Source organism: Malaya genurostris, chromosome 1 (genome assembly GCF_030247185.1).
Source record: "Malaya genurostris strain Urasoe2022 chromosome 1, Malgen_1.1, whole genome shotgun sequence".
Taxonomy (NCBI): domain Eukaryota; kingdom Metazoa; phylum Arthropoda; class Insecta; order Diptera; family Culicidae; genus Malaya; species Malaya genurostris.
In genome coordinates, this window is record NC_080570.1 from 36,112,509 (window position 1) to 36,137,111 (window position 24,603).

The 24,603-nt window shown below is 40.3% G+C and overlaps 1 protein-coding gene across 1 annotated transcript in view; it reads left to right on the plus strand.

Annotated features, from left to right (window-relative positions):
- LOC131437082 (kinesin-like protein Klp98A) overlaps positions 1-21,157 on the plus strand; it is a 61,246-nt gene extending 40,089 nt beyond the window's left edge. The window contains exons 2-10 of the mRNA XM_058606177.1: positions 2,480-2,727; positions 6,331-7,448; positions 7,518-8,186; positions 8,435-8,557; positions 8,717-8,839; positions 8,915-9,093; positions 16,905-18,058; positions 18,132-18,304; positions 19,665-21,157. Coding sequence (XP_058462160.1) covers positions 2,480-2,727; positions 6,331-7,448; positions 7,518-8,186; positions 8,435-8,557; positions 8,717-8,839; positions 8,915-9,093; positions 16,905-18,058; positions 18,132-18,304; positions 19,665-19,910 — 4,033 coding nt within the window. The 3' untranslated portion in view covers positions 19,911-21,157. The remainder of the gene's footprint in view (positions 1-2,479; positions 2,728-6,330; positions 7,449-7,517; positions 8,187-8,434; positions 8,558-8,716; positions 8,840-8,914; positions 9,094-16,904; positions 18,059-18,131; positions 18,305-19,664) is intronic.
- Positions 21,158-24,603: the final 3,446 nt, after the last annotated feature.

Sequence of the window (24,603 nt, forward strand, 5' to 3'; positions counted from 1 at the left end):
CCAATTTTACCTGCTACTGATTCGCTCACCAATTGAACAATAAAATAGCAAAAATCAAAATTTTTATGTTAAACCCCCCTACGATCGCTAAAACTGTTCAACATCATCTTATTTGAACTGCTATTGATTCATCAATCAATAGAGCACCGAATTGACCACCCTATGGTCTCTGAAAATGTCAAAAATTAGCAATTTGTAATTGTTATTAATTCACTATTAAATGAAACATGGAATCAGCAAAATTCAAAATATTTACAAGTTTTCATATTGCGCCATCCTACACTAACCGAAAATGCCCAAAATTATTCAATTCGAACTGCTATTGATCCAACAATCAACAAACCAACGAATAGGTATTAGTAAAAAAATTTACAATTTTTCAAAACGAAATACCCTGCGGTGGCAGAGAATGTCCAAAAATTGTTTACTATTCAATAAAACATCGAATTAGTAAAAATATTCTAATTTTCCAATTGCGCCACTCTACGCTCTCTGAAAACGTCTAAAATTATCCAAATCGAACTGCTATTGATTCAACAATCAATAGAACATCTAATCGACAATAGTCAAAATATTTTCCATATACAGGTACCTTACGCTCGTTGAAAATACCTGAAATTACTCAATTTTATTTGCTATTGACTCACCAGTTTATTAAACATCGAATTTGCAAGAGTAAAAAAAAGAAATCCCTTTTTCATATTGAGCCACTCTACGTTTACTGAAAATGTCCAAATTATATTCAAACAAGTTTACAAATTTTAGAACCACCATACGCCCGCTGGGCAGTGATGTCCGAGCTCAGCACATGAGCTGCTCTGTACCTGCAGTGTGTGTCTATTAAACTCGTGTGCTGTGCTTTTCAAACCAGACTCATGAGCGTGTGCTATTTGTGTAGTCCACCTACTGACAAGAGACAATACAAGAGCGGACACTGTGTGCTTAAAAATTATATATTATCAAATTTAAAAAAAACGGACACTCAACTCAGCTCGTGAGCTAGCACATGAGTCAGCTCACGAGCTAGCTCCCCATTCCAGCTCATGAGCCAACAGATGAGCCAGCATCGCGAGCTGGTTCTTCGAAGCATACGACTCTCGATCTAGTAGCAACACGGCACAAGAGCGTGTGCTTCAGACTTCGTGTGCGTGTTTTTGAAAAGGTACAGCACACGGATTGTATGAGAGCTGGCTCGTGTGCTGGACCATCACTGCCGCTGGGAATGTTAAAATTATTCAATTCTTAATGTTATTGATTCTATAATCAAAAACCAAATTTTGCACAAAATCAAAAGCTTACTATTTTCCATATCGAGTCACCCTACGCACACTGATAATGTCCAAAATAATACCATTTGAATTACTATTGAGCAATTTATCAATCGAGTAAAACAATTTTTTTGTGCTGATCACGTGTGCATTGATAATTTCAAAACCAAGATGCGAGTACTGAAATCAACAAAGCATCGTATCGAACGCAGTTTACTCGACCCTCGTCGATGGTTCACCAACCGAACGGTTCAAAACAGATTGCTTCGCCGAACACCGAGTACAGAACACCTTTGCATTAACAGAGGGAATAGTATTTCGAACCTATCACATGCTTACGCTCGGTAAACATTTTTGAGTAAATTTACAGAAGCATCGGCGTTCGGTTCGCAATTTACCACCACTGCTGATTGGTCAATCAATGCAAAAGCAAAGTTTATTCTTCCTAAATATCTGTACAAATTTTGATCATTAAGAAAAGCAACATTTTAAATACCTACAACATTTCATTCCATTTGAAGAAGAAATAAAAACACCTGAAAATTTCTGCAATTTGCCGTCTGCTTGTGACACCCTACCAGTAATGGATTAGCACAAAACCGGTAACGTTTCTTCAGTTGGAAGAAGGCAGTTTTTCTGCAGAGCAAGGGAACGTTTTTTTTTGTCTATCGCCCATCCGGTGGCAGATAGCCGTCGAGTCAAGCCTGTAGGTAAGCAAATCACATGGCCGCCTATGACGACGACGACGGCGGTGTGGACAATTTCCCGACCATTTACGTCCGTTTTGACAAACAAACGGGGAATGGGCTACTGTGATGACAACCCAAGCTGTAAAAAAAAAAGTTTCCTTCTCACGTCAAGCGAAGCAGTGGAAAATGTAGACGGTTTTTCCGATTTTGCCTTTATTTTTCTCCATTGCACAGGTACGTGGGAAAACAAAGAGCATATTTTCATCAGGCGGAAAAAAATGAAAGTTAGAATAAGAAGGAGGATTGTCTGTGTTGGCATATGATAATGGTCAGGATACGTACAGACAAAAAACGTAGTTCTGATTCAGTTTCGAAACCTACGGTTTTTAGTGTTCGAGTGCCTTATCTCAGCCCGGTATCCGAACCAGACAGTTTCAGTTTAGTTTTTGCTTTTCATTTTTCCACCAGCAGTCACTAGCATAATTAACGTTTTTCTCCCCTTCTCCCTATTCAATCCAACAGGGAAAATGAACTGGACTCCAAACTCATCGTCCAGATGGACGGCAAAAAGACCCGGCTGCTCAAACCAAAGTATGCCGGATCCGCCGGGGCCCGGATGGAGCTGATGAACCGCGGTGGACCGGAGCCTTTCAATGATTTTACCTTTGACCATTCGTACTGGTCGGTGGATGAATCGGATGCACACTACACCCCGCAGGACAAGGTCTTTGACGATCTCGGGACGGAAATTGTCGATTGTGCGTTTCAAGGTGAGTTCCACGGAGTCAACAACGTCTTTTTTGTCCAGTTCGGCAGAACGAACGTACGCTCATTACGATCATCTACGGTTAGAGTTTAATGCACCCGCAATCAAAACGGACAAGGTAATTAATTAATTCTATCATGGCAAGAAATCGCATGTTGGCTTGCTTTGGGATCCTTGATCGAATGCAGTAGAAGACGAATTCGTCGGTTTCATTGCGCGTTTAGTTTATAGGATTGAATATATTTATATTGCAAGCCAGTAGTTGCAATCGGTTTCCATTTGCAACGGTTTTGTGCCACCTCCCACGCAGAGTTTAAGTAGTAGTAAGTTTTATGAAAATGTGCACCTCGTTTCGCCATCGCTTGTGAAAAAATATACATGAAATTGAAAATTTTCACTAATCGCTCTGTAATACCGGATCCGGAAGTCGGATCTGGATCAACTTTTCGGGAACGTTTTTAAGAAATTTCAAGACCTTTTATTTGCATCTTACTTTGTAAAAATCGGTTGAGAAATTTCCGAGAAAATTTTGCACATATTCCCTTGTAATTCTGGAACCGGGAGTCGGATAAATATAAAATTCAATAGCGATGTATGGGACCAAAATAACTTTAATTTGAATCTGAGTTTGTGAAAATCGGTTCAGTCATCTCTAAGAAAATCGAGTGACATTATTTGTCACATACACACATACACAAACAGACATTTTCTCAGTTCGTTGAGCTGAGTCGAATGGTATATGACATTCGGCCCTCCGGGCCTCGGTTCAAAAGTCGGTTTTCACAGTGATTGCATAACCTTTCTATATGAGAAAGGCAAAAAAATGAAAATTGTGAAAAAAAAACAATTGGTCGACTTTGGCAGATCCAGCCTTCAGTTGGCGATCGGTAGTGGCCCGTGAAATGAATATAGCATGGGAGTCTTCCAGATGACGTTGGTAAATGTTGGCCCAATCCTTTAGTCCGTGTGGGTCCACGGGAAACACCCCCTGGCTACGAGGACCCGGTGGATATCCCGCATGTTGGCCGTCGACTGGAGTGGATTTCCGTAGGCGATGATGATGATGTTGCCGAAGAGATAAAAAAAGCATAGAAAAGTAATTGTTGTGTAAAACGGAGTGAAAGAAGGGGACAGGAGAACAAAATGACTAAAGGTCCACTCATACATGAAATAGTAAATATTGGATTTAGTTTAAATTATATATATTAAATATTTCAGTAACATTTCAGTTTTATTTTAGGTATTAAAATTCAGTTTTATTTTAGGTATTAAAATTGCTGGAAAAACCGACTTTCAAACAGAGCCTCGGAGACCCATAGTGTTGTATACCATTCGACTCAGTTCGACAAGATCGGAAAATGTCTCTGTGTGTGTATGTGTGCACTTTTCGGAGATATTTGAACGCGCTCAATTTTCTCAGAGATGGCTGAACCGATTTTAACAAACTTGGGCTCGTTTGAAAGCTACTGTCGGGCCATTGATCAAGTTCGAAGATCAAATGGTTGTGACTTTTGGTTCCAGATAACAGTTCGGCTGAAAAGTTCGTATCGTTTAATAGAAACACACATTTTTTTGCCAAAATTCGTTTTTATTATTCAACATAATTGCCATCAGAGGCGATACAGCGATTATAGCGATCTTCCAACTTTTCGATACCATTTTTGTAGTACGATTTGTCCTTTGCCTCAAAATAGGCCTCAGTTTCAGCGATTACCTCTTCATTGCTTCTAAATTTTTTACCAGCGAGCATTCTCTTGAGGTCTGAGAACAGGAAAAAGTCACTGGGGGCCAAATCTGGAGAATACGGTGGATGAGGGAGCAATTTGAAGCCCAATTCGTTCAATTTCAGCATGGTTTTCATCGACTTGGGACACGGTGCATTGTCTTGATGAAACAAAATTTTTTTCTTCTTCAAATGAGGCCGTTTTTTTTTTGAAATTTCGTCCTTCAAACGCTCTAATAACGCTATATAATAGTCACTGTTGATGGTTTTCCTCTTTTCAAGGTATTCGATGAAAATTATACCATGCGAATCCCAGAATACAGACGCCATAACCTTACCGGCCGATTGTTGAGTCTTTCCACGCTTTGGGTTCGGTTCATCGAGTGCAGTCCACTCAGCTGACTGTCGATTGGACTCCGGAGTGAAGTGATGGAGCCATGTTTCGTCCATTGTTATATATCGACGAAAAAAATCGGTTTTATTTCGACATAACAGCTCCAAACACTGCTCAGAATCATCAATTCGTTGTTGTTTTTGATCGATTGTGAGCTCACGCGGCACCCATTTTGCACAAAGCTTTCTCATATCCAAATATTCGTGAATAATATGTCCAACACGTTCCTTTGATATCTTTAGGGTGTCAGCTATCTCGATCAACTTCACTTTACGGTCATTGAAAATCATTTTGTGGATTTTTTTCACGTTTTCATCGGTAACAGCCTCTTTTGGACGTCCACTGCGTTCATCGTCTTCGGTGCTCATATGACCAGTACGAAATTTTGCAAACCACTTACGAATTGTTGCTTCGCCCGGTGCAGAGTCTGAATAACACTCATCAAGCCATTTTTTGGTATCGGCGGCACTTTTTTCATCAAAAAGTAGTGTTTCATCAGCACACGAAATTCCATTTTTTCACAATAACAAAAGTAGCTTCACTCAAAATGCAATATCTCACAAACTAATAATCAGACAGCTGTCAAATTTATGGACGTATCTTTTGAAGGTTGGTTCTAACTGAAAATGGTATGGATTTAATTCTAGTGGCGCCCTCTCATAGAAACGATACGAACTTTTCAGCCGATCTGTTATATGATGGTATATGTTTTCGATTATTACGGCTCTATAGGCAATCCCTCTCTCTAGCACTTTACATAGAATAATGTTTGAAATAATCAACTTTTGATCTGCACTTATAAATTTGTTGAAAAATACAGGAGTATGCCGTGATAGTTGAAAGAGAAAGTAAACAAAGAGAAACTGTCATTTGCACTTGGGAATTAGTAATTTAGTTCAAAAAGTTATTGGCGATAAGGTTTTATGGATTCAATCCATTCCGGGGGATGGCTTCTGGCTGTGTAGTAGTTTACAAAACGTTTCTCAAATGCTTGATGTCAAATCTAACTCAGTTTCAACTCTAACTGCTGTCAAACCGTTTGTTTGAAGCTAGTTCCGAATCTAGTTTCAACGTTGTTGAACTGAAAATCGAGTCAGTTTCGAACCTGGTTTTTTATATCAGGTTTGCTCAAATAACCGTTTTTAAGTGCTTAACCAACACAGTTTCGTGAAAAGTGTTTGTCTGAGGAAACTAGCCTGGGTCAGTTTCAGTTTTCTCAAGCGGAAAACGACAAAACTTTGTGGTGTACTAAAATCCAATGAATCTTCGGAATCCCTGAAACAAATAACCTTTTTTTCTCTCACAACAAGTTGTGTGCGGCAAACAAAAAACTCCATTCAAGCTGATCGATTTACGTCTCTGACCTCGACCTTGATTCGGGCTCATTTCCAAGGCCAACAACTCCACGCAACCCCCCGACCAGCAGTATTTGCATAATTTTTCAATAATTTTCATCTCTTTCTTTTCTTTTGCATGCCCTTCCTCCGTAGGTTACAATGCATGCGTTTTTGCGTACGGCCAAACCGGAAGTGGCAAAACATTCACCATGATGGGTACGGCGGAAGCTCAAGGTCTGATACCACGAATATGCCGTTCGCTGTTCGGCCGAATGAAACTGGGCCAGGAGGAAGGCGTGGGTTACAAAACGCAGTGCTCCTATCTGGAAATTTACAACGAACGGGTAAAGGATTTGCTGGGACCGAGTGGAGCCGGTCATGGGTTGAGAGTACGCGAACACAGAACGCTGGGACCGTACGTGGAAAATCTTTCGCAGCATCCGGTGTCCGATTATGGTGAAATTCAGAACTGTATGGTACAGGGTAACATCCAGCGGACCACAGCCAGCACCAACATGAACGATACCAGCAGTCGGAGTCATGCCATTTTCACCATCACCTTTGTGCAGGCCCGATATTTGGACGACATGCCCAGCGAAACGGTGTCCAAGATTCATTTGGTGGATTTGGCGGGAAGTGAACGAGCGAATGCCACGGGAGCTACCGGTCAACGGCTGAAGGAAGGTGCCCACATAAACAAGTCACTGGTCACACTGGGTAGCGTGATATCGGCACTAGCAGAGCAAACCAATCCGACGCATAATAAAAGAATCCTGTATATTCCCTACCGGGACTCGATCCTAACTTGGCTGCTGAAAGACAGTCTCGGAGGAAACAGTAAAACTATTATGATAGCAGCCATTTCTCCGGCGGACGTGAATTACAGTGAAACGCTGAGTACGCTTCGGTACGCAAATCGAGCCAAGAACATCATCAACAAACCAACGATCAACGAAGATCCGAACGTCAAGTTGATCCGCGAGTTGCGCGACGAAATCTACAAACTGAAGATGATGCTTTCCAGCGACGGATCTTCGTTGGAACCGTCCCTGAAAGTACTGGAAGATCTGCACAAAAAGGAAGCCCAGGAAAAGGTGCTGACCGAGGAGTGGACGGAAAAGTGGCGCGAGGCACAGTCCATTCTGCGCGAGCAGAAATCACTCGGGCTGCGAAAGTCTGGAGTGGGAGTTGTGTTGGATTCCGAGATGCCTCACCTGATTGGAATTCACGACGACATCAGCACCGGAGTTACGCTTTACAGTTTGAAAGAGGTCAGTTCTGCATGGGATAATTCATAATTGTACTTATACTAACGAATTTTTGTTTTCCGATTGGAACAGGGTGAAACAACCATCGGCACGGCTGAAGCCCCGTTTCCCCAGGACATCTCCCTGAATGGTATTGGCATCCATCCCGAACACTGTCGGATTGTATTGAACAATGGAAATGCCACGATCTATCCGAATCCGTCGGCAACCTGTCTGTTGAATGCGAATAGCATCGAAGCTCCGACGGCCATCAGTCAGGGTGACATCCTGTTGCTTGGTCGAACGAACATGTTCCGCTACAACAATCCGGCCGAGGCAGCTAAGCTGCGTCAGGATAACAATCATGCCCAGCGTTCGTCTCGGTTGGATCTGTCCCGACTGTCGTTGATTGCGGCATCACGGGAAAATCTGTGCAGTAGTTTTATGAGTGACGACGACAATTTAACTTCACCACAGAATCCGATGCGCTTCCGGCAGTACACGCCCAGTCGGGAAGACACTGAACTACAGGATGAACATCGGAAAATCCTACAGACGATCGAAAATGCTCTGAAACAGTTGAATCTGGAGCGAGCACGAATGCACGAACAGTTCAAGAGCAAAATTCAGCTGTGTCGAGACGAACTGGACCGGCTGGAGAGCAGCAAACGCGACCGGTTGATGATTCTCGATTGTCGAATAGACGAGTTGATGGCCCGTCGGGAAATGATACTCTGGGAGAAGAGTAACGAAAGGACCCAGGTAGGTTCGTTTGCGATGCGAGACTGCATTGGCGTAATTGGATTAGAACTGTCCGCCGGACACCGGCATTACTTACTATCAGTACCGCCTGCAATCATTGTTGTTGTTTACCCATAATTTATTGATTTGGTTCACCTGAGTTGGTTATCTCATTTGCCCTTTTCGTTTGTTTGTTTGTTTCTCTTTCTCTTCGGTACATTACTATCGTTGTTGTTTTTCACTACCCCCATGGCCGTCGCCGTCCAAAGGTGGACATTTTAGTTCGACAGCTCTCGGCACTGCAAACGCAGCTAGACACGAAGAAGCGCGATTTCTACGAGTACGTCGCCAAAGAACTCCAAGAGCTGCAGGATTGCGGTAAACTGGACGAGGTAGTGAAGCTTGATTTGCATTAATTTTCTTCCCTGTTATTTTTCTTAGCATTTAGTTTCATTAAATTAGAGCTTTGTTTCAATTAGTTATGTTGCAATCGATAAGTGCCGGAGGTCGGTCAGGTAGTTTCTAAAAATATCCTTCCACATTCCAAACAGGCTAGCATAGAGCTAATTCATAACGCACCGCATACGGAAGACTACTCGGAAACGTTGCTCACCATCTCGAAGTCATTGGATAACTATTCGGCACAATACGTTCGGGAGTACATCCGACGGAATGTGAGTACAAAAAACCGGGCAACCGGGAAACATTGTCATTCATAAGATCCACTTGATTGGTGAACCTTTTTTCAGCGCGAGGAACTGGACAAGTACGAACGGGAACTCCACGCGAAGGAATCCTTGCTTGACGAGAGCAATCGTAAGATTGCCGAACTGGACCAGAAGATTGGTGAGCTGGAACAACAGAATCAAGAGCTGCTGCAGCAGCGGTCTCAGCTCGAGATGGAAGAGATGCAGAGGAAGAAACAATCGTAAGTCTGTTGATTTTTCCGTTTCTGAGTGGTTTGATCGAATAATTTAATTCAAGGTATGCGGCTTTTTGCTCACTAAAAGTTTTCTATATCAACGTAATTTGAGAATTTTTTTCTCAATTAGCATATTTCTATCGTTTTGAAATATAATACGATGCTTTTCTTTAATTGTTTATTTCTGGATGGTCGGGTATCAAAATATTACGGTAGTTTTATTAATACTCTCTCAACCGGGAGGTGTCAAAAGACACCGTTCAATTTTCAATTGAACATAATTCCTCGGCTGCAAAGTCTGTTGAAAGAGAAAAGTCAAACTCCACCAAAGGAATGTAATATCAAGACTTTGCTTTACAACCATGTTCTGTCCAAGTATATAGAAAATTCCAGTTGAACTATTGCTCAGATTACTGAAAAACAGAGGTAATGTTTCATGTTTTAAGTGCAGAATATTTCTACACGATTCATCTTGTTTCCAAGAATCTCAAAACTAATTTTCGACGCCCAGTTTGAAACGTGGTCCGACGTTTCTGACGTAGTCATGCCCAAAAATCGCGAAATTTTGTTAAAAATGTCTAAATTGATCGTGTGCAGCGTTTTAGTCGAAAAATTGACGAAAAAAAAAACTTATGATTTGGCCATGCATTTGTGGTTGCGGACAAAAACTCTGATTTTCGTGACAAACAACACTATGTTTGGATGTAGAAATGTGAATGCTTGAAAAAGCGTATCTTTCCGTAAATTAAAGTCCATAATTGGTTTGTGGTTTTGGCTTGATTTGGAAAGCTATTACAATAGCGGAGAAGTACCGTTCTTCGCAGAATTGTCCTCTGTTCTATGGGATTTCCCTTTATGTATGTATGTGACAGTCATGTGTAGATCGACAGCATAGAGCCAACGGAATGAATTCCTTCGAAAATGGCATCAGTCGGTCCATCCAACTGTCCTAAATTCAGTCCATTTGAAAAAAGATTGTACGAACAAAAACAGAAGTTGATGATGGTAACGCAATTGATTGCACAGATTAGCAAACAGGAAGTCGAAAATATGATAATTGGTATTCGAAGAAACTGTTGGAGATTTCCAAACCAAACCAAAGCGGAAAACAAATTTCTTTTAAGTTTTAAGATTGAATTAAAACACGGTAGAAATAGTGCTGAATTATGACCTGGAAAATACAATTTTATCATTGAACACTAGCAGAACTCTATTCACGCAGTTACTTCAGCTAGGAGTTGGGAGTAAAACGGCATGCTCATGGTGACTACAGTCGTGCTTACATTTTCAAAGTGACACAGTTCAAATGGTTATTTTTAGTGTTGTGTCACAGGAAAGAATTTTAAAAGAATGAGATTCCTACTTATTAATTTTAGATCAAAATGAATGTCAATAGACAAAAGACATTTTCAGGAATTTTAACATCATACAGAGTCACGATTTAAACCTGAATATCCTTCTCCGATCTATGGAAATGCTCTACTATTGAGCTACACAGAAGGAAATAATGAATTCTACAGGTGACATAATTCTTCAAACGATACAATTCATAACAACTTAACTTCTCAAATGACATTCGTACAGAAATTTACTGGCTCCGAGTGTAATTTGCACTCGGCTAGCAAGTGAGACTGTATGAAAATATATGCACAATTTACCAGCCAAGCAGATATGTGCTTCTGTGTTTCAGTCCACTAACTGCTGTGCTTTGTGATCTAATGTTTTTCGGTTCAAGTCGCGTGGTTGATGTCGATCTTTTGATTTTTATTCCTTTTTAAAGCCATGTAATTTTCAAATCACACAATTTTACATGTTCTTGAATATAAATTTGTGTGAAATATCACGCTCCATTTATATGCATCTGATAAGATGTAAAATCACAAGAATTTTTCGAACTGTGTAAAAGCAGTTTGTGAACGATGGTACGGACTTATAATGTTTTTTTTTTGTGATAACCCGATCGGAAGTGAATAGTTAATGCATACATTATTATTCCCTTGTCTGAGCCTGATTTGAGAACTAAAACAACTAAATAAAATACTTAAAATTGTCACCCGCATGAGCAGAGTAATATTTAATTGAGGTATTTTCAATACCAAAATAATAGCACAGAAATAAATTGGAATCCAGCGAGTAAACTTAAAATATATTTGAATTATATTCGATGGAACACGAATGACGGTTTCGTCTTAGACTCATCAGTGCATAGCAGTTCAAATCGAACTTTGCTTAATGCAAAACTCGGCAGTTCAATTTGACCGGCTAAGCAGACGTAAAGTTTCTGTTATTTGCTATAGCTAATTCCTGAATCGGCCAGTCAAAATCGAAAATCCGTTTTCGTTCGGCACGTCAGTTTAGACATTGCACTTCGGTGCAAAAAGAGGTGTTCTGCAAATAGCAGAAACTTTACGTCTGCTTTGCCGGTCAAATTGAACTGCCGAGTTTTGCATCAAGCAAAGTTCAATTTGATATTTTTTGTCCATTTTGAGTTATTAGTGTATGCTTTTAAAAAAATCAACAAATATGAACGATTTTTCATGGGTTTACCACAAACAAATATACAGACTAGACAGTAAAGGTCCTCTGTTGAACTGACAACCTTGATGTTAAACTAGCAGCACTGCTGAGTTTCCACCAACATGTTTACAATTCAAATGTCAAACTGGTCGAATAATTTTTGTAAATGCATCCAAAATATCAAAAGATGACCTGGTGATGATAAAAGTGTCATTGTACAGCACGGAGGATAATTCCGTGTTTTCGTGAAACAATTATCAAAAACTCAAAAATTTGAATCATATTTTTCTACGAATTTAACCATATGCTAGAACAACCTGCTGTAAGTAGTAGCTGTTGACAAGGATAATATGAACTATTTACAGCAAAACAATGCCAAAGTAAAAGCAGAATCGAGATGAGCAGATCTCTCATTTTTACTTCGACATGATGGCATTGATGTGTATAGTTTCCACATCCCGGCATCTAGAGATTTTTTTGCTTCTTAACTTCAATGATTTTTGACGTGAATACGACTTACTTTACTATGGGGTGCCTTTTCAAAATTTACTCTCTGAGAGAGTGATAAGTTTTTGATCGTGAATATCTCTTGTTGTATCTAACGAATCAACCTAATTTTTGCTACACGCCATCACAATTTTATGATAAAATTATCAGCTGTGTGACATAATCTCAAATAATTCAAAATTAAACTTTTTCTGAAATGTTTGGTATAAACGAGTATCAAAGGGGATAATTCATAAGGTGCGTTTGCCTTGCTCGTATTTTTAAAGCTCATAGCTCAGTGATCTGTGAAAGGATTCATATAATCTAACTACCAATAGAATAGAAATTTTTCAACTTAAACGTGTATAGCAAAAGCATTGAAGTATTTCAATAGTACACTATTGAAAAACCGGTCTCATTTAACCCTCGTCAACACCAGCCAATCAGAACGCGTTCTGAGGAAGAGAACAAAATATCTGTACAAGAAATCGTTCGAGAAAAATGTTCCGAAAAGTGGTGAATATTGTAGTGAGTTCCTCAATTTGGTCCTTCTGAATGCTAGAAACGAATCCCTACAGCATATTGATAGTTTCTTTCAATAAATTATGCAAATCCGAAATGAAATAATCGACATTAAAATTCTGTATGCGGCTATTTTTATAGCCGTTAGGACCGCCGATTAGTGAAAAAGCTACAAACGAATTCAGGTAAAAACAAACCTCTCAACAAAAATTGGATTAGTTTGGATTCTATCGCCACCGCGAGCAGATTTATTTTGTGTCGTTTGCAAAGCTAATTTCGCTTCCGACAAGAGCGATTACGTCACAGCTGCCAGTCATTTACATTGGTGAAAAAACAACGGTGGAGAGCATTACACAAAATCAGCCGTTCTAATGGCTCTAAAAGTTTTCTAAAGAACTGTTAGGATTTGTTGTTCGCAAATCGAAGGTAAATATCCTCAGTTTAGTGCAAATTTAGAATTGTTTGATTTGATTTTTGCACTTTTCGCTGTGTGAAATTCACAGTAATCCAGATCAAGTGAAGCCTTCTTTGTTTTTTCGTAAAATGTGGAAAAGGAGAATGCTTGCATAATTCATACAATTGATCAACTAATTGATATTCGGAAGTGTTAGGGATCATGTCAGTTGTTTTCGTATTCACGACATCCAGTTATGTCTCTGACATTACCCACCCGTCTTTTTATTTTGAGAATCACAATTCAGCTTCCAATTAATTGTTAGGACCATCAAGTCCTCTACAGATGGAATGCATCAATTCGAAAAGTAATATTCCCTCGAGGATAAGTTCTCTATTGCATCTAACGTTCTTTATTCTCGAGTCAGTAATGACCTACTTTTCCCGGATTTCCGTCGGTATTCTGGTTCGGGTAATCGAATCAGTAGTCCGTAAAACGAGCACAGCAGAAACAGTCGACTGAAAAATGTATGTAAACAAAACGAAAATAACAAAGTTACTTCCAAGCAAGGATGGCTTTTATCGTATCAAAGAACGTTCTTTGGCAATTCTTCAACGATTGAATCAGTGCAATAAAAGAGAGTTGGAAATCATCGCAACAACAAAAACCCGGCATGGCTCATTTAACATAGAATCGACACCAGTGCGAGAGCGAATTTCTCTCGATGACATTTCTGAGAATCAAAGGTTAGCACGCTGCTGTGGGGATCTTCTCTGAAGCAACAAACGGTCGCTTATTCTCGTTTCGCGATCCGATTCTATACAGGCAGTTGATAATTGCGATAGAATCATTTTACTATTGCCGCTTATTCTAACTATGTGCATATAACCTTTGTATAAGTTGTGTCTATGAAAATGTCTGTGAATACTCCACACAAGGGTTTTGAAATATTGCAACCTAGTATGAGAATCATCAAGTTGAATCATCGACTCGATTTTCTGCGATAATTGTCATCTTGCGATTCTCTCTTGGGAAATTCCACGCAGCAGCGATCATTATCAATTCTGCAATTTTTTTAAGGGCCGAGAAATACTCAGAGTATGAAGTGGAGCGAAGGAATGTAGAAAAATTCTCTCGCGATTCATGCATTGAGAGACTCGAGTTCTTGTAGCATCTTCTACCGGATTGAAAATGTTGCATACAATATAGATAGCAATATAGCAGCTTCTGTCAAATTTTCGGCAATCACAAACACTGCTTCCAAGGCAACTTGGAGTATTGTTGCCAGGTGGAAACATCTTCGCTTACTTTTGTTTGTCAAAGCAGAATCACGCGCGCCGCCAAGTGGTGAGTGCTGTCATTATAAAAGGTACCAGTTTCAAAAATTCTTCGTCACATTCAGGTCTTTATTATTTCTCTTATGGCGTTTTTCATTGAAAAATACTGGTAGCGTGAACTGCTCTGGTTTTGAACTTTCCAGCAGAAATGGCAATGAAACACCATCAGAATATTGCATTTCAGCTCGAAAGTGCAAAACCAGAGCAATCCACGCCACCAGTGTTTTTCAATAAAAAACGGCATTAGTGTTTACATTCACCAGCACTGATGAAACTACCATGGCGGCATCAACCATAGTAACCCATGAGCAAACAGACAAAATTTGACAGCTCATCAGTCGAACTCCAACCGTGACTAACGCATCGAAAAAGGACAACGTCCAGCACTTTGTTGACGCCGGATACGCCCGTTCCGGCACCTACACTATTATACAACATTCAGAGCATCGAAAGAAGACCCGGTTCCGGACGGCACTGAGCGATAAGAAGCACCAAAGGAAACAGAAGAGAAAGACCAAGGGAAAAGTGGCTACATCGCGGCGAGCGCTTGGCCGGGAGGTCGGAGTCGGTCACTGCCAAACAGTGAAATGGCGAACATGAACATACATGACAGGAAGCGGACGCGACCACTGGTTTCGAAGCTGCAGGCAATGATTTTCCGGCGAATTGTGACGTGGTGGTGGTACTTCGTATTTTACTTCCCTCACGAAGGGAATGAGCTCCGAGGTGAAGTTCTTTTTACACACCTAGAAGGTGCTGCCGTGGCTGACAATCAGCTAGAAGGGGATATCAAAGCCGCTCTTGTTTCGCTCTTGACTGGGGGAATTCACAGTACCAAATGCCTGCCGTAAGTTGCGTCGTACATCAAGAAATACCATAAGGGCGAAGACGCGGTGTTCTGGTCGGATCTGACGTCGACCTATAACTCGAAACGATCGTTTGAAGGAGATGGAGCGGCTGTCAATCGATGTGGTACCCAAGTCGGCGAGCCCGTCTCAAGGAGAATTTCTGGGTCATCCCGAAGTGTAAGATGTACTCCAACTTTTGTCGCGAAAACTGAGATGGAATTGATAAATAAAACGAAGAAAGAACTCAAAAACATGCCTACACGCATGTTTTCGTCCGCCATGGCAAATGTTCCGGTTAACTATCGGAAGGCAGATCGCAGCTCTAATAATTACCTTCCATGGGAAATTTATCAAAAGCAATAATCAGTTTTAGCACCGAAGACGATGAACGCAGTGGACGTCCAAAAGAGGCTGTTACCGATGAAAACGTGAAAAAAAATCCACAAAATGATTTCCAATGACCGTAAAGTGAAGTTGATCGAGATAACTGACACCCTAAAGATATCAAAGGAACGTGTTGGACATATTATTCACGAATATTTGGATATGAGAAAGCTTTGTGCAAAATGGGTGCAGCGTGAGCTCACAATCGATCAAAACCAACAACGAATTGATGATTCTGAGCAGTGTTTGGAGCTGTTATATCGAAATAAAACCGATTTTTTTCGTCGATATATAACAATGGACGAAACATGGCTCCATCACTTCACTCCGGAGTGCAATCGACAGTCAGCTGAGTGGACTGCACGCGATGAACCGAACCCAAAGCGTGGAAAGACTCAACAATCGGCCGGTAAGGTTATGGCGTCTGTATTTTGGGATTCGCATGGTATAATTTTCATCGACTACCTTGAAAAGGGAAAAACCATCAACAGTGACTATTATATAGCGTTATTAGAGCGTTTGAAGGACGAAATTTCAAAAAACGGCCTCATTCGAAGAAGAAAAAAGTTTTGTTTCATCATGACAATGCACCGTGTCACCGTGAAAACCATGCTGAAATTGAACGAATTGGGCTTCGAATTGCTCCCTCATCCACCGTATTATCTAGACCTCAAGAGAATACTCGCTGGTAAAAAATTTAGAAGCAAAGAAGAGGTAATCGCTGAAACTGAGGCCTATTTTGAGGTAAAGGACAAATCGTACTACAAAAATGGTATCGAAAAGTTGGAAGATCGCTATAATCGCTGTATCGCCTCTGATGGCAATTATGTTGAATGATAAAAACGAATTTTGGCAAAAAAATTTGTGTTTCTATTAAACGATACGAACTTTTCAGCTTAACTGTTACATGTAGTGAATTGTTAATATAAATTAGGTTGATTGAGCTATCGTGGGTACTCCTGAAGGTACTTCATGGACGTATCAATGATCAAAATCAAGCGTTAATTTATTGTAAAAACATGTACATTCTTATTATGGTCACTTGCCCCCTCATCTCCTCTTTGTTATAAAGTTAAGATTCAATTTAATTATTTTGAGTTCGTTTAACCAGAGCGACTTACTATTTTCGTGAATTGCTAGATTGACGTTCTACACATATTTGTCTCATACTCCATAGAAATTTTTTTATATGTATATGATAAAATTATGCGTAGAACGGCCATAGATGACATGATGTTTTCACAGTTTGCCGGTTAATCTAATTCAAAATTAACAATTACACTACCAAAAATGACAGCCGTATTAAAGTTATCATTCCGCCTCTTCCAGGATGACACTGAACCTTGCCAAAACAACCAACATGACGATGGAACCCGATCCGAACGGGGCCGGTGATCAGCAGCTGAGATCACCTTCGGTGTCCGAGTCCCGTACATTGGAAACGTGCGATACTTTCCATACTGCGAATTCGGACTGTTCGTTTGTGTCGGCTCTGAACACCCCGGCCCTGGAAGCTCTCGGTGGTCATCTTTTGCCAACACCCAACAGTAACAGCAGTTCGGCCGAGGGTACCGAATCGGGAGTGGATCACGAGTCGGACTTCGAGGAGGCCGGTTTGGTGGGTGGTCAAGGGATGAGTGACAGCGGGGTTAGCTTCGAAACTAACAAGCTGAGCAGTGAGAGCAACGGAAAACTGAACGGAAAGTTACTGTTCCGAACGGATGATCACTGTCTGTTGCTTTCCACGTCCACTCCGAACCCGAAGTACGCCAATAAAACGTTGATTGTGAATGGGAGTAAAATTGAGATCAGTGACGGTTTGTCAGGGTCCGGAGAGGACGGGCGGATTCGAGGCTCCAGTGATGAATCGGATGAAAACTATGAGCACGGTCCGGAAACGGTGGATAACAATGTCACGAGAACGACCCAATTGGTGCGGTTAGGAGGTAATAACAAGAATATTATGAGGACGGAGATTTTCGATATCAGACACGGAATCCATCCGTTGCGGGTGAGTAGTCGAAATGGGGACGACGACGAAGATGATGAGGACGACGAACGACATTCTCATTCGTCTTCGCTGGACAATAACTCGATCAATTCGTCAACGGCAAACCTGATTCTGTGCGAAATGAATCTGCTTCGGGAGAGCATCGCCACGAAGAAGGCGGAAATTATGAAGATTCTGGAAACGAACGGTGACAAATCGCAACTGGATGGGAAAATCAACGAACTGGAAGATCTGCAAAAACGAATCGTTCTGCTGGAAATCAAGGTGCAGGATGTGGAGAAAGCCGCCTGCCTGTCGGATGGCGATGGCGGAGGAATTGAGTCGACTCGAGACTTGCCGGGAAGTTTTACCGACAGCGACGATAGCCGAATCAATTCCTGTATCTATTCGGACTACGTGCGACGACGGACGGAGGGAAGCATCTATGCACCGAGTGTGACCCGTTCGCTACCATCCATCGACAGTTCGTACCGTAAGTATCGTTAGGGTTTGGTTTGGTTTTAGTTGTTGTGACTGACTTTTTTCCGTTTTTGTCGTTGTTCCAGGGTCTGAATACCTGATCAATATTCCAACGTATATCATTCGAGGAGCGGGAAAACAAACCCACTACGAATATGAGGTGAAAATCAATCTGCCGGACGATCGGTGGACTTTACTGAGAAGGTACAGTCGGTTCCGGGAGTTGCAACTCAAAATGAAGAACGTTTATGGCGAAAAGGTAAGGAAAAAGCATTCGTTTACCATAAGGAGCGTATCGAAGATAAGCTATTCACAAATTTTTCTTTCAAATTATGATAAAAAACGATATTTTATTCAAACTAAAAATTGATCCTTTATTGTACGAGGTTAAACTTGAGCATAATGAAAACCGGATGAAATTTAAGTTATTCCTTCATAAATTTTCGAACTTTTGATCGAACGCTCTTCATCAAGCTCCGGACAAGTGTTGCATCGCATTTTTTTTACGCTTGAGCTCAAATTTCTTGAACTCCTGCATGTTCTCAGCTTATTGAAGACCCCCTCTTCACGATTGCCGATTGTAACGTTCGATGGGTCGAAGCTAAGGGGCAATTTGGTGGATCGATATTTTTCACAACGAAATTTATACCCTTTTCCGCAAGCCAATTGAGAGTGGTTTTGACATAGTGAGCCTGAGTTTTGACGACGCTAAATCCGGCCAAAACAGTGGAAGTGTACTATACTTCTTATATAAAGGCAGCAATCTCTTCTGGAGACACTCAGATCGATTGATTTCTGCATTTATAGTTCTGGTAGTGTACAAAATGGTTGACTTCAACCCACAGAAACATATTGCTTGCCATACCAGTACCTTTCGACCGAATTTCTTCACTTAAATCGACCTACCCGCATTGCTCACATTCTCCTCAACGACGACATTAGAGTATAGTGGACCTGGAAGGATTTTTGAGTCCTGCTTTACATAAATTTCACCGTCCATCAAAACGCATGCATCCGGACAAAAAACAAAAGACGCGAATACAATTTCCGGGCCCTTGTTGCTGCTCGCTTCTTCTGTTCTACACTTTATTTCGAGATTTTCTGCTTCTTGTAAGTCTTCAGGTGATTTCGCCTCTTGAAACGCTGGATCATTCCGACACTCGTTTCTGCTTGTTTGGCCAAATCACGTATTGACATTGATTTTTTCTTCATGATTAGAGATACCACTTTCTGGTCCAGTTTTGGGTTGGAAGAGCCCGGTTTTCTACCTCTTCCTGATAGCTCATCCAAAGAAAAGTGTTCCCCAAACTTATTAATGATGGTTTTAACACTGGCATGATGAATTCCAAACCAATTTTCGCATAGTAATACCCTTCTCATGTGTCCAGAACGTTAATTTTCACTTCCTTTTCAATACGCGACAATTTGGAAAAGCAGAATTACAACCGCACAAACAAGTAAATAAACGAAGGCTGACAGCCAAACGCACAGCATGCTGTGATCTGAACATAAAAAACAATCACAAATACACGCGTACAACATAAAAGTATGTGGATAGCTTATTTTCGATACACTGGTTAGGTATCTTCTTTTTTTTTAAACCCATCAATACCACGCAGGTATCAGCGATTCCGTTTCCCCGGCGGGAGTTTTTTGCCTCTAATACGGAATCGGTGGCGAAAAACCGTCGCCGTCAGCTGGAGATTTACCTGCGACGGTTGCTCGTCGTCTGTTCGAAAATACCGCAGAGTCCGATCTACGAAGGCGAAGGCCGCCCGGGTCTGACCAAGGCTACCCTCATCGAGTTGCATGCCGGTTTCTTCAAGAAGGGTCTATTCGAAACCGGAAAGCACGGAACGGGTTAGGATTGTAAGCAAATAACAAAACGAACAGAAAACTAAGAGCTAAAGCAAAAACTACAAGGCGACAAAGAATTTGTAAGGCTGATTTTTAGACAACGGTGTGTAAATTTGTAGCTGGTAAGTTTTTGTTAGTTTTATTTCCATTTTAAAGTTAAGACATGTTTGCTAGCCAAGACACACACACACACAAACACAGACGAAGAGCAGGAACAGTGATGAGGACAATAAATGCGCTAGTTTCGGTAGTTAACTACAAGTGATGCCGAGCGGGAAAACGGAAGCAATCTCTTGTTTTCGATTTGGAATCCCAATTTGTTTTCCAGGTTATTTCTTTTTTGTTATTGGGTAAAATTGGGCTTGCTCCAGCTTTGACAGTGACTCAAAACTGCGAGTCTAAGACCTCTTCCGATAACGAGAGCCTAACCAGGAATTTAGACAAAACGATTATTCAATACAACTAGATAAGTATGCAATTTATTTGTTCATGATCGATCGTGTATTGCCTTATGTATGAACAAATGTAGAGAAATTGGTTCGGAGATTCTTTCGTGATGATTTCGACTCACAACACACATGTACACATATACAAACAACTGTGATTTTTCATCCCCCTTATGAGAGAATATCAATCCCGTAGAATGGAGGATAACAATTAGTTTCATTGGTAAGTGCGTTAGTTTAGAAAAAAAACCACGTTAGATGAAGTTATATTTTTAAACTACAACAAAAAACCAACCCCTGTTAACGTAAGAAGATAGAGCAAACGACGTAAACCGAGCTGCGTTGTCCTATAAATCGTTACTGTATTAGTTGGTGAGTTTGAATTTGTTAAACAAGAAAAACGAAAGTGAAAAAGAGAGCTTTTTCAGATTTACGTGATCCTAATTCCTAGGTTTGTAAGAATAGTTTCTAAGTGTTGACAGTGAAGATCATTAGTAAAAAACAAAAACGTACTAAAAAAATTTATCCTAAGAAAAAGATAATTCAGTAATTAAACGTTCAAATCAATGTAATCGTGCTTGAAACGAATGAAAAATAAAATACCTAATATTTGTTAGTTGCCGTATAACAACACTAGCAAGCACAGTTCGGTGTTGCAATCAAATTAATAGGTTCCATAAAATATACTATAGCCTAGTGATGAGATGAACATCAAAAATATGGAGTTAAGCAAAAGATTTGAGCCAACATACGATTGGCGAGCGTTTTTGTATCAGAATAGAAAATTACTAAATTGTAAACAACTGTGACATGGATTGGTGTTTTAGTAACTAGTCTAGAGCGATCCGAACTGCGATTGTAGTAGTAGTATATCACCGTCACACAAACTGTTAAGGACTGAGGCCAGTGTGTTTTAGGGCGTTTAAGAGAGCTATTTTCACGCTTCAAATCTGATTTTCTCAAAAACGGTGACGAATATCAAAAAAACCCACTGATAATCTTTTAGAAAATTAGTTTAGATTATTCTTTGAAAATTTCAGAATGATTCATTGACTACAGCGGTCGGCAAAGTCTTTTTTCTGAAGGAAGAATTGCATAGCTGAAAACGCCGTCTTTCAACTTGTTCATTGAATATCTCGCTTCAAAAGCATGGATCGAAAATCTATCCTGACAATGTCGAGATAATTTAATTTAGATGCGATTAGTGCATAAAAACATAAATGTTGTCGCGATAAAAATGAAGTGAATGTTATTTTTGTGAAGGTAAGTCGATTTCTATGGCGGCGCTATTGTATTCTGCTCCAGTTTTCTAGTAACGTTACGAAATATGAGAAAGAAATAAAATCGTGTCAAACAGGCTGCCAAACAAGTGGTAGCATTATCGGATTTTATGTGATGTAGTCAAACTTGTAACCGAAAATATCAAAACTTTCTTGGCCATCCAGTCACATCGCGATAAAAAATATGCGACATACATGCATATAAATTTGTAGTATTCTTCAACATTATTTTCTTTGATTCTTAAAAAACAAAAATGTTTGTCCATATACTAGTATAAACTACTGAGTGAAACAGTACTCAGGTCGGTTAGGCCATCTCTGAGGAAACGAAAAGGAATCAGACATTCTAGGAACCGGTATAATAGAGGTTCGAGAAATGTGACTGGGATTCATTTTTGAGTCTATGGCCACAATCTTCGGTCATTCATCAAAGCACCCAGAACAAGGCAAGCCAAATTAATGTTTGACCGCCTATTGACAATGACTACCGATTGGAATAGTTTTGAGGCAAGTCTATTTTACTTTTTATTTCCGGTGCTTCCGGAATCAGAAACCGAAAACCAGCATAGCCTGAATCGGGTTGTTTGGTTGTCTATTGACAATGGCTGCCAATTGGAATAGATTCGAGGCGAGTTGAAAAGTATTTCTGCGTGTTTTGTTTCGCCGCTGCAAGTGACGGTATCCAATTTTTAACACACATCACCCTATAATTCCGGAACCGGAAGTCGGATCCGTATGAAATTCAGAAGTTTTGAATGAGATCATGAGATCACCTTTCATTTGAATCTAATTTTGTTGAAATCGGTCACACCATCTCTGAGAAAAGTGAGGAAGTAATTTGAAATAAGAATTTTTTCACTAATTACACTGTAACTCCAGAACCGGAATTCGGATTAAAATAAAATTTGCTTAACCTTTCTATATGAAAAAGGCAAAAAACAAAATGTGTCTAGACGCAGAGGAAGTATTCGAAATACAAATAAATAATTCTTGTAGCTCAGTGCTTATCATGCTAAGACGTGAACGCAACTCAATTACATTTGCTTCGGTCAACAACGAGGTGCACAGTATCGAGTAAAATGCCTTGGTATTACATTGCTTTTGTGTAATTTTACCTTCTATTTCAACAGACTTCGCAGCCTATTCATAGCGTACAGAATCAACTGCTGGTAGAATCACGCATCTGAATGTCGCAAAAATAGGACACGTCTGGTAAAAATGATGCTCGAGGGCGACTCTACAGGGACAAGAAAGGACGTTGAATGCGAGACTGGCGAATGCTATGGACCGAGTGGAGTGGAGACGCGTCTTCTTGACTCATCACTGAATAGCAGTTGAACTTAATTTGCTAGACTGACGTGAAGTTATTTAAAAAATCCCGGATACTGTCATTGAGTAGACGTCGAAAAAACTTGGAATATCTAAGAAAGCGGCTGCTTGATAAGTTAGTGAAAAGACTGTATCAAAAGGGGACAAACGTGGAACAGTAAACCCAGTTCTGTTCGCTTGATACGAAACTAAAATAAAAACTTGTTTTAATCCACCTAGTGGATGCCTTTCTTATATAACTCATGTTTTCATTAACTTTTCTTTGAATTTTGAATAAGACATCAAAAGTTAGTTTGGGCATACATTAGCATAACCTTTTCAATTTTTAACAGTTTTGACCCAAGTTCCTTCTAAATTGCGATTTAAAACTTTAAACACATTTCATCCTGTTGTTTCAGAGCCGGAAGTGAGATCCGAACAAAAGTCAAAAACACCATTTCCGGTACTTCCGGAACCGGCACAGCTGAAATCGGTCCGATTAGCCAGTTACTAGTATAACCAATAAATTGAAATAGTTTTAAACCAAATTTAGAAGAATTTTTACGTTTTTTTGCATTATCGCTCTATATGACAGGTTGCCATTTCATACACACTACCCGGTATTTCCGGAACCGGAAGCCAGATCTGGATAAAATTTTACATCAACTTATGAGAACATAATACTTTTCATTTGAATCTGCGTTTGCAAAGATCGGTTTGGACGTTTCTGAGAAATTGGAGTGATTCCCGGTTTTTGAGCACAGGAGCACATTCCCGGCACTTCCGAAACCAGAAACGATGATCCGGTATACCCAAAATCAACGAATTTAGTCATCAACTAGCCATACCTGCCTAATTGAAGAATTGTTCGGCTATTTGAATGTATTTGACTTCGAACACGCTCCGGAAAATGAAATTTTAATATTTATTTTTAAGTCGTATCCGGATTAAATTCCCGTCAGCATTCGACGAAAATTTCTCCCCTCGCACTGACAACTTCAACGAGAGCTCTTCTCTTTCACATATATACACCACTGTTGTATAAAGTGTGCACGCATCATGAGTGCGTTTGTTTATTTCCTTTTACCTCCTCCACTGAATCGCACCAAAGTGCTAGATCATTAGCTAATAAATTCTCTGAGGTGGATGCAGATACTTTTACAGAGGTGTACACGCCGGTGAGCTCTCTTGTGTATGGTTTGCGTAGAATTGACGTAGGGCACGCAAAATCAGCAAAATAAAAAAAAAAATTATCGTTAAATTTTCAGTTTTCATTGCTAATTTTTCATAGCAAGGCCAGATCTACTCTCTATTAATTGAAGTTCACAGAAGTGTTCGCTCACCATCACGCGCCAATAATTACTTGGGTGTATTTAGGCGAGAGCACGTGAGAGTGATTCGTGCGAAGAGAATGTTATTCTCTTGCACCAGCTACTTTCAACACAAGCACGCATTAAAAGTCTGTCTGTCTGGACACTGAGAAGAAGTGCGCTTTCCTCTTTGTGTGGAGCGGAGCAAATGTATCCACAGTATAATTGAAACCTACGCTGTATCACTCTAGTGAAATGCCATCGCTGCCCTGGAGAAACCTTTTCATATTTGGAAATAGATAATAGTCGTTGGGGGCCAGATCTGAAGAATTCGGGGGATGCTCGTCTGACACGTTC